Source organism: Cynoglossus semilaevis, chromosome 2, assembly GCF_000523025.1.
Source record: "Cynoglossus semilaevis isolate Cse_v1.0 chromosome 2, Cse_v1.0, whole genome shotgun sequence".
NCBI lineage: Eukaryota > Metazoa > Chordata > Actinopteri > Pleuronectiformes > Cynoglossidae > Cynoglossus > Cynoglossus semilaevis.
This window is the reverse complement of record NC_024308.1, coordinates 322,200-332,668: the sequence shown is the minus strand read 5'-3', so window position 1 is coordinate 332,668 and position 10,469 is coordinate 322,200. Positions and strand designations below refer to the sequence as shown.

General features: G+C 43.5%; 1 protein-coding gene across 2 annotated transcripts in view; it reads left to right on the top strand.

Annotated features, from left to right (window-relative positions):
• The window catches only part of LOC103392462 (ankyrin repeat domain-containing protein 13C), a 14,814-nt gene extending 5,983 nt beyond the window's left edge, over positions 1 to 8,831 (top strand). Inside the window, exons 3-13 of one of the 2 annotated variants that reach the window (XM_008329077.3) lie at positions 901 to 1,005; positions 3,082 to 3,167; positions 3,617 to 3,662; positions 3,787 to 3,853; positions 4,133 to 4,277; positions 4,370 to 4,501; positions 5,174 to 5,335; positions 6,473 to 6,552; positions 6,683 to 6,781; positions 7,764 to 7,864; positions 7,948 to 8,831. In XM_008329077.3, coding sequence (XP_008327299.1) covers positions 901 to 1,005; positions 3,082 to 3,167; positions 3,617 to 3,662; positions 3,787 to 3,853; positions 4,133 to 4,277; positions 4,370 to 4,501; positions 5,174 to 5,335; positions 6,473 to 6,552; positions 6,683 to 6,781; positions 7,764 to 7,864; positions 7,948 to 8,078 — 1,154 coding nt within the window. In that variant the 3' untranslated portion in view covers positions 8,079 to 8,831. Of the gene's footprint in view, positions 1 to 900; positions 1,006 to 3,081; positions 3,168 to 3,616; positions 3,663 to 3,786; positions 3,854 to 4,132; positions 4,278 to 4,369; positions 4,502 to 5,173; positions 5,336 to 6,472; positions 6,553 to 6,682; positions 6,782 to 6,933; positions 7,113 to 7,763; positions 7,865 to 7,947 lie in introns of those variants that run through there. The other variant, XM_008329087.3, reaches the window with a different exon arrangement.
• Positions 8,832 to 10,469: the final 1,638 nt, after the last annotated feature.

Genomic DNA, 10,469 nt, shown 5'->3' with positions numbered 1-10,469 from the left:
ACTGTTCGGTGTATGTGTGTATATATGTATATATATATATACACACATACACCGAACAGTCAGTCAGTTCAGGACTGAACTGAACAGTCAGTCAGTTCTCAGCTGGTTTATTAGGAACCTGGATTTAAATGTTTTAATGAAAACGTTCCTTCGTCTTTAACCTCAGCTGTTCTTACTCGGTGTTGGTTGAATATTAAGCTCAGCCCGACAGCTGCTGCTGCTGACACCTAGAGGCCAACGGGTGAATGACATGACCAACAGCTTCACTCTGACTAGTTGGTTGGTAGGCTTAGTTAAATAGCTGTAGGTTGAGTTAGTCTGGGGTTTTCACTGTGGGGTCTTTTTAGGGGGGTCATGGAGGGGTCAGCCTCTGGCCATTTTACTGGACGTTGGTATTACACAGCACAGTCACACATGAATACGACACTGAGACCACCAAGACCACCTTTCCCTCCATTTTGTTGCATTTCTACTGTTGAGTCCTGTAGCTACACCCCCCATACCCCCCCCCCCCCATCCCAAAGACTCTGGTTCAGGGCTCAGGTGTCAGGCCGGGGCAGAACCAGGATTATTTTTGAATTGATTATGTTACAAGAAACATCTTTGGCTGATATAACAAGGACGTCATCTATAAATAACAGTTTCAACCACGTCCTGTATCTAAGGTTGGGCTTCTCTGGGTCTTACCCAGTTTCAAATACGGCAGCAGCTGGAACTAACTCAGGGTTAGGGTTAGAGTTAGCGTTAGCGTTAGCTCGCAGCGTAAACGGTCTAAAGTTTTGTGTTTGACCTTTTTATTATTTGTTTTTTTTCTCTTGTTTTTCAAAAAATGTCCTTTTTTTAATGTTGGTTTTGTGTGTGTGCGTGATGTTAATTATCTGTCTGATTCAACACGTGCAGAATGTGCCCACCTGCTGCTGGCCCACAATGCACCAGTAAAGGTGAAGAACGCTCAGGGATGGAGCCCCCTGGCAGAGGCCATCAGCTACGGAGACCGACAGATGAGTGAGTAGAAGAAGTTCAGCTGTCGTGTTCCCAGGTTCAAACAGAAGAGAGAGAGAGAGAGAGAGAGAAAACACACGGATTCACTGATTCACTCACTAACTAACTGATTCACCCAGTAACTAACTGATTCACTCACTAACTAACTGATTCACCCAGTAACTAACTGATTCACTCACTAACTAACTGATTCACCCAGTAACTAACTGATTCACTCACTAACTAACTGATTCACTCACTAACTAACTGATTCACTCACTAACTAACTGATTCACTCACTAACTAACTGATTCACTCACTAACTAACTGATTCACTCACTAACTAACTGATTCACTCACTAACTAACTGATTCACTCACTAACTAACTGATTCACTCACTAACTAACTGATTCACCCAGTAACTGACTGATTCACTCACTAACTAACTGACTCAGTGTTTACAGAAGTCAATAATTGCCGTTCCCACATACAGCAGTTGGAGATTGCAGGTTGTCAGGTTGATCTTAGAGCCAACTGTTGTAGACGAGTGTTTCACGGTAAATGTTCCAGGAAACATTCAGAGGTTGGTGGCGCTGTAGAGCAACCGGTTTGGAGTGATCGTGTAGATATGTAAGAGCAAAGAAGCTGCTGCTAATGATGTCATCGGTGGTAGAACGTTGACAACTCCATCACCGACTTGACACAGTCATCAACAGTAAATATCCTGAAACAAATCGATTAAGTTCCGTCCGTCGATCTTTCTACCTCTAATGAAGTAACGTTAAACTAAAAACCGTGGATCTGTGTGCCCTGGTTCGTTAGGAGACGTGAGGGCTAACGAATGTAGCATGTGCTAATCTAAGGTCTTCTGGGTTGTTTTTGTCTTGGTTCTAGGTCTAAGGTTCTCGTCCTACGGTTCTAGGTCTAAGGTTCTCGTCCTACGGTTCTAGGTCTAAGGTTCTCGGTCTAAGGTTCTAGTTCTCAGGTCCTAGTTCTAAGGTTCTAGGTCTAAGGTTCTCGGTCTAAGGTTCTAGTTCTAAGGTCCTAGTTCTAGGGTTCTAGGTCTAAGGTTCTGGGTCAAAGGTTCTAGGTCTAAGGTTCTGGGTCAAAGGTTCTAGGTCTAAGGTTCTCGTCCTACGGTTCTAGGTCTAAGGTTCTGGGTCAAAGGTTCTAGGTCTAAGGTGCTAGTTCTAAGGTTCTAGGTCTAAGGTTCTCGTCCTACGGTTCTAGGTCTAAGGTTCTGGGTCAAAGGTTCTAGGTCTAAGGTGCTAGTTCTAAGGTTCTAGGTCTAAGGTTCTGGGTCAAAGGTTCTAGGTCTAAGGTTCTCGTCCTACGGTTCTAGGTCTAAGGTTCTCGTCCTACGGTTCTAGGTCTAAGGTTCTGGGTCAAAGGTTCTAGGTCTAAGGTGCTAGTTCTAAGGTTCTAGGTCTAAGGTGCTAGTTCTAAGGTTCTAGGTCTAAGGTTCTCGGTCTAAGGTTCTAGTTCTAAGGTTCTAGTTCTAAGGTCCTAGTTCTAGGGTTCTAGGTCTAAGGTTCTCGGTCTAAGGTTCTAGTTCTCAGGTCCTAGTTCTAAGGTTCTAGGTCTAAGGTTCTCGGTCTAAGGTTCTAGTTCTAAGGTTCTAGTTCTAAGGTTCTAGGTCTAAGGTGCTAGTTCTAAGGTTCTAGGTCTAAGGTGCTAGTTCTAAGGTTCTAGGTCTAAGGTGCTAGTTCTAAGGTTCTAGGTCTAAGGTTCTCGTCCTACGGTTCTAGGTCTAAGGTTCTCGGTCTAAGGTTCTAGTTCTCAGGTCCTAGTTCTAAGGTTCTAGGTCTAAGCCTTGGTCTCAAGGGTCAAGTGTTTCTCTTTAATAAACCTCAGACTCTCAGACATTTTCACTTCTGTCTGGAACCAGTGCTGCCATGTTGTGGTTCTAGTCCTCCATTAGATAATCCAGATGGTAATCCCACTAATCCCACGACCCATCAATACTGACACATGTACCACGTACCAACCAGCGAAGCCGGTCTTTGGTGGTCACATGACTTACCTCCTCAGTTCTAAAGTGTACTGTTCTATCTCTAACCCACCGTTTGATCCTCTACATGCCTCTGTTTTTCTTGCAGTCACAGCGTTGCTTAGAAAACTGAAGCAACAATCCAGGGAGACGGTGGAGGACAAGAGGCCCAAGCTGCTGAAGGCCCTCAAAGAGGTCAGATATCTGACCTCTCTGTCTTAGGATCTGTTCTGAACAAAAAGTCTGAAACAAGTTGGAGTTGAAGTTGGTATCACATCAGACCTGACTGACCTGTGACTGACCTGTGACTGACCTGTGACTGACCTGTGACTGACCTGTGACTGACCTGTGACTGACCTGTGACTGACCTGTGACTGACCTGTGACTGACCTGTGACATGACCTGTGACATGACCTGTGACATGACCTGTGACGTGGCGTGTACTTGAATATTTCAGTCACACCGTTCGTCCAATGACTGGACTCATCTGGGTATTGGTTAGAAAAGGTTTCTAATAAGTTGGCATTTTGAAAAATGTTACAGTCAGAGAATAAAATAGAAAGAATGTNNCTAAAGTTGTATATGGTCTGTTTTGAATTTGTGATACACACAATACACAGCCGTTTATTTGTCTCTCTCTGCAGCTGGGGGACTTTTACCTGGAGCTTCACTGGGACTTCCAGAGTTGGGGTGAGTACAGATGGGGGGGGTGGGGGGGGTGGACTGTAAGAGTTCTGTCTGTGAAGGCAGTTACTGGTCAGTTACTGGTTAATCTGTTGTTGATTGTTTTCTGTCGACTTTCTTCTTGTTTCAGTTCCTCTCCTCTCCAGGATCCTCCCCTCAGACGCCTGTAAGATCTACAAACAGGGCATCAACATCAGGCAAGCCACGTCAACCGCAGAGCCACTGTGTCAGATAACAACAGACTTATGTTCTGGATTTATTAACCAGATAACTAACTAACTAACTGACCTGGTCTGTAGTCCATGTGCTGTCTGTTCTGAGTCAAAGCTTCTCAACTTTAAGAGATGATGTTGTTTTTTCTAAAAAAGAAATGAAGGAACAAAAAGAAAGAATTCTGGTTTCTGTCTGTGGTTCAGTGGTTCTGAGCCCAAGGTCTGTACTGTTGTGTTGAGGTCTGTTGTTTTGTGTTTGTACAGACTGGACACCACACTGATCGACTTCACAGACATGAAGTGTCAGCGCGGTGACCTCAGCTTCATCTTCAACGGTAACGCCGTCCCATCTGAGTCCTTTGTGGTCCTGGACAACGAACAGAAGGTCTACCAGCGGATACACCATGAGGTGAAGTGGAGGAACTGCAGCCAAGCTCTGCTGAATTATCACATTTCTCAAGCTAAAGCTAACGTTAGCAGGAACATTTTCTGTCCTATTAGGAGTCGGAGATGGAGACGGAGGAGGAAGTGGACATCCTGATGAGCAGCGATGTCTACTCTGCTACACTGTCCACAAAGTCCATCACGTTCTCGAGGGCACAGACCGGCTGGCTGTTCAGAGAAGACAAGACGGTCGGTGTCACATGTTGTTTTGGTCCCAAGGACTCACTTTTGTTTCCATAGGATTTTCAAGTAATTCTCTTAGGAATAAATAACTTAGGAATTTCATCAAACAAAGAAAAGAAACACATTTTATAAATAAATAATATCTTTTACATTTCTATACATTATATATTTTTGTGTAATACACATGTCATACATATATAGTGTTAATCCTTCCTTCTGCAGCGGTTGATTAGACTGAAGGATCGTCCATGTAGTTCTCAGTACTTCAGAGTGAAAATGTACTACAGTTCCTAGAAGTACAGGTCAGCTGTTCACTGCTGTTCACTGCTGTTCACTGCTGTTCACTGCTGTTCACTGCTGTTCACTGCTGTTCACTGCTGTTCACTGACTGCTGTCTGCTGTTCACTGCTGTTCACTGCTGTTCACTGCTGTCGACGCCCTCCGCTGGTCAGATCACCTTTCCTGCACTACACCCCCCACAGCAGCAGTGATAACCCTGGGAAGGAACCACAGGTGTCTGTGGCTCAAGGTTAAAAACAACAGACACAATAACAGGAGCTGCAGGTGGTGAAGGAGTTAGAGACGTGTCTTTGTGTCCTTTTGTCCTCAGGACGTGTTTTCAAATGAAACGGTGGACTCAGCAGGACGGACTTATCTTAACGTTCCTTCTGTCTCCAGGAGCGCGTGGGAAATTTCCTGGCTGACTTTTACTCTGTGAACGGCCTGGTTCTGGAGTCCAGGAAGAGGCGGGAGCATCTGAGTGAGGAGGACATCATGAGGAACAAAGCCATCATGGAGAGTCTGAGTAAAGGTGGAAACATCATAGAACAGAACTTTGAGGTGAGTTCATTGATTAGGTCTGACATACAAGAACCATGTGACATCACTCCACACCACAGAATGTTCCAGAACTTCCTCAGCCTTTCTGTGTGGTCTCCACATCAACACACAGGTTGAGGTTTGTTGTTGACAACAGTTGCCCTCAACAGTTGCCCTCAACAGTTGCTCTGTGTGTGTGGGACTGTTTCTCCTGAGGAAGTCTTTAATGAAGACCTGATGGTTGGGTTTTATCAGGTCTGAAAGACTGAATCTGAAGTTAAACCAGCAGCTGCAGTGACGTCACTCCGCCACTCATGGCCGCTCTTGTCAACATTTGTAAAGTGCAGCGTGCTTTGATAACACTGTTGAAGCTAGTGCCCTCAAAAGAGGGGGGAGGAGGGGGGGGGTCAGCAAGGCCTCAGCAGGCTGTTGTCAACAACACGTGGTCACTGATACAGTGTGTGTGTGTGTGTGTGTGTGACGTCACACATCCTACTGCTGACTTGTGTTTTTCCACATTTTTCTGCCCTGTTTGCTTAATTCATACACTGCCACACCAAAGGGGGGCAGTGTGTCGTAATAATGATTATTATTAATCTTACTTTAGTGAAACATCATCCAGACCACGTGACGACTGGAGGTTGTTGCTAAAGATTGTTATTTTCTAAACTGTTTGTTGTTTCTACCCATTTGAATAGAAAGACATGAACATGAGTGCGTCTGACCTGGAGATTAATGATCCAGTGGTGCCCCCTAGTGGTTCGTGCTATGCATTGTATCACCTTTACTTTAAAGAAAATACATAGTTAAATGACTTACAGGTGACATTTGACCTCATGGTTGAAGGTTTCAGTCATGGTCGAACGTCATGTATTTATTTAGTGACAGGATGAATGTTCTAACATCTGTGTTCACACATCATCACAACTGCCACCTGGCTGCAGGGCAGAGAATGACACGTCATCACAATACATGAAGATGATCTACAACCACCAGAGATTTGTTAGAATAATAATTAGACACTGTCCGACTGTTTTATCCTGTTTGGATTTAAAGAGGTGTTTGTCTCCCCCTGGTGTTTGGTGTTTAATCTGCAGGGATTTGGACCAAGATCTAACTTTTAACTCTGTTTTCATTCTCTCTCCTTCTGCACTACAGTCGGTGAGAAGACCATCTCTGACGCCCCCGTCCCCCAGCACCATCTGCTGGGAAGAATATATCAATGCAGACAACGGAAGGTGAGTGAAGAACTCAACAAATAGTTTCAAAAGACAGGGGGGGGGGCACATGTTTCCATAAACGGTGACGGTGAAATGTCAGGTTTGGATCCTGATCTCACACAGTGGCTGGTGTTTCCTGTGGTTTCAGAGCTCCTCATCTGGGACGAGAACTGATCTGTAAGGAGAGCAAGAAAAACTTCAAAGCCACCATAGCCATGAGTCAAGACTTCCCTCTGGGAATCGAATCGTGAGTCCAGTTCTTCACTTTGTTGATGAGAACCACTGTCGTGAGACCGTGATCAAACTGACAAACGTCTCAGTCTTGTTTCAGTGACGATGATTTGAATTTGTCTTTGATGTTTTTTATATTGATCGTGTGTTTGTTGCTTTGCTTTAAAGCTTAAAAGTTCCACTGTTGGACTTTAGTGTTCACTTAGTGAAAGGTAAACAGACGTCCACAAATATATGTCATAACCACACAAAGCAGCTGCTGACGACAGGAAGTGATACTGACAACAGGAAGAGATACTGACCACAGGAAGTGCTGCTGATGACAGGAAGTGATACTGAAAACAGGAAGAGATACTGACCACAGGAAGTGCTGCTGATGACAGGAAGTGATACTGAAAACAGCAAGTGATACTGCAACAGGAAGTGATACTGCAACAGGAAGTGATACTGCAACAGGAAGTGATACTGCAACAGGAAGTGATACTGCAACAGGAAGTGATACTGACAGCAGGAAGTGATGCTGACAACAGGACGTGATGCTGACAACAGGAAGTGATGCTGACGACAGGAAGTGCTGCTGACGACAGGAAGTGATGCTGACAACAGGAAGTGATACTGAAAACAGCAAGTGATACTGCAACAGGAAGTGATACTGACGACAGGAAGTGATACTGACGACAGGAAGTGATACTGACGACAGGAAGTGATACTGACGACAGGAAGTGATACTGACAACAGGAAGTGCTGCTGATGACAGGAAGTGATACTGACAACAGGAAGTGCTGCTGACGACAGGAAGTGCTGCTGTCAAATATAAGTCTGATTAAATTCCCTCTTGATGTGTTACTTCCGTACAGACTCTCAGCTCATCCTGTCATCGTAGTCTTGAATTGTTTGGGTACGACTGCACAGAGCAGTCGGTGATCTGTGTTGCTGTACACCAGAGAGTGATTTAAAACCACCAAACTCAGCAGCGTTGTTTTGTTTTTTTTTCTCAGGTTGTTAAATGTTCTGGAGGTGATTGCACCTTTCAAGCACTTTAATAAACTCAGAGAGTTTGTACAGATGAAACTCCCTCCTGGTTTTCCTGTCAAACTCGGTGAGTGATGTTTCACATGCACTGGTTAAAGTAAACTGTTGTAGAATCTTGTAAAGACCATAATTCCTCTCTGTCGCCTGCAGACATTCCTGTCTTTCCCACCATCACGGCCACCGTGACGTTTCAGGAGTTCCGCTACGACGAGTTCGATGACTCCATTTTTATCATTCCTGATGACTATAAGGAAGATCCTAGTCGCTTCCCCGACCTTTAACCTCTCTGGAACCTGAAACAGAAGAATATTGTTCTGCTGTGCGTGACCGTGCTATGAAACATTTTTTTGAAATGCAAAAGGAAATCTGGAGGGAAAACGATTTTGATATGATTATAAACCACGGCCAGTCAACGGAGTTTGATCAAAGACGTGGTTCGGATCTGTGGTGTGGGACGCGACCGATCAGTGAAGAAGAAGAAGACGAAGCTGCTGAGGTTCCAAGTATGTGAGTTAGGGAGCGTGTTCAAACTGAGGTGTAGTGAAGCACTGATTCTATGGTGTAAAGAAATCCACTCATGGTCCAACCAGAAACCAGGTTTTTAATGTTCTTTTTCTATTGCTGTAGATTTTAGGAAATCCTAGGGTTCAAAGTCATTTTAACTTTGTGATACCAGATGTTACATCTCTGAGACAGACGTGGCACTGACTGAGTGTCACACTAACTTTGAACATTTTAGCAAAGTTATTACCTTTCCTATAGAAAATAAGACAAAACATGTGGAATAATGTAGTGTCACTGAGGTGAAAAACCGCAGCTTTTTTCAGATGGTACCGTAGATGATTCAGGTGACGTGTGGTGTCGGAGCATTCTGTTGTTAACCTTCTAAAGGAAGAGTCTCGAACTCATTAAAAATGAATTGATGCCAGTTTAAAACCAGACATTTACTTTTCTGTTTCTTTGCTGTTCTTTTTTTATTTGTACCTTGACGTTTTGTTGGTGGGTTTTTATGTAGTAAAGAGTTTGTTTCGTCATCGGGTCGTAACATTTTTTATACCTTTTTTATATCTGTTCTGCTTCGTTCTCTTTATTTCTTCTCACCAAACATGATCGGCTAAAATTCATGACCAAAGTGGGTGGAGTCCAAATTAATAATGATTCTGGTTCTGGAAACAATTTGAGAGGGGATGACTCGAGAAAGAGTCTGTTCAGCTGCTGTGGTCCACGAAGATGTGATGATGTTGACCCAGAGGTTCTGGAGGATGTGATGATGTCACAGATGTTCTGGAGGATGTGATGATGTCACAGATGTTCTGGAGGATGTGATGATGTCACAGATGTTCTGGAGGATGTGATGATGTCACAGATGTTCTGGAGGATGTGATGATGTCACAGATGTTCTGGAGGATGTTCTGGAGGATGTGATGATGTCACAGATGTTCTGGAGGATGTTCTGGAGGATGTGAGATGTTCTGGAGTGATGTTGATCCAGAGGTTCTGGAAGATGTGATGATGTCAGATGTTCTGGAGCATGTGATGATGTTGATCCAGAGGTTCTGGAAGATGTGATGATGTCAGATGTTCTGGAGCATGTGATGATGTTGATCCAGATGTTCTGGAGGATGTGATGATGTCAGATGTTCTGGAGGATGTTCTGGAGGATGTGATGTTCTGGAGGATGTGATGTTCTGGAGGATGTTCTGGAGGATGTGATGAGGTTTTCCTGCTCTTCCTCCACATTAATTTATCCATTTGTCCATTTATGTGTCCATTTATGTCCATGGTTTGTTCTGCAAAACAGGGAATGTCTGTCAGTGACACTATTTTCCTATAAAACTAAAATATAAACTAAAGTATTAAAAAAATGAACTTGTCTCTTTTATATCATTTTATAATTGCATTATTTTAACAAAATAATAATAATATTCTTTATTATTATTCACAGTTTTCAGGACGATCTATAAAAACAAACACTACAAAAACACAGCCACAAAAACAACCCTTTTTGTCAAGAATCTCACATTCAAACTGGTGCTGCTTTCACTGAGGTCCAGTATCTGATGGTACAACAACAGCTGGAACGTCTTCAGTAACCACGTGACCAAACAGGTGGAGCAGTGGAGATCCACCGTGGACGTGTTTCCTGATGTCAAATAAAATTATTCTGTTTAAAAAAAAAGAAAAACCTCTCGTTGACGTGGTCGAGGATCTGCTTCAACACGTGCCTGCGTCATCATTTACGATGTACGTCACCACGTCACCTACGTCCTGCGTCACCAGGTGTCATGTCGTACATTGATTGAAAAGACACTTCAGGTTGTTGTGTTGTTGTTTCGATGTCGGTGAAGTTAGTCGTGTTTTAGAGCTCGGTTTATCTTTGGTTTGTAACTATTGGTCGTACGTTGACGGTTTAGCACAAATACGACGATAATACGTTATTGCACTTTAAGCAAAAGTGAAGAGCGGGAAACGGAGGCGGATAAAAAGCTGCAAAACCAACAATGACAGCGACTCGGCCCCAAAACAGGTAAAATTATCCAAAAACTTTTTAAAAAAACGTTTTATATTCTGTGTAAATAGTTGTTGTTGATTATTTAGTTGTTTGTGAGATAAATTTGACGAGGAAAAAAGTGAAGGGTTAAAAACGGCAGGGTTTAAAATGTATTTCGTTC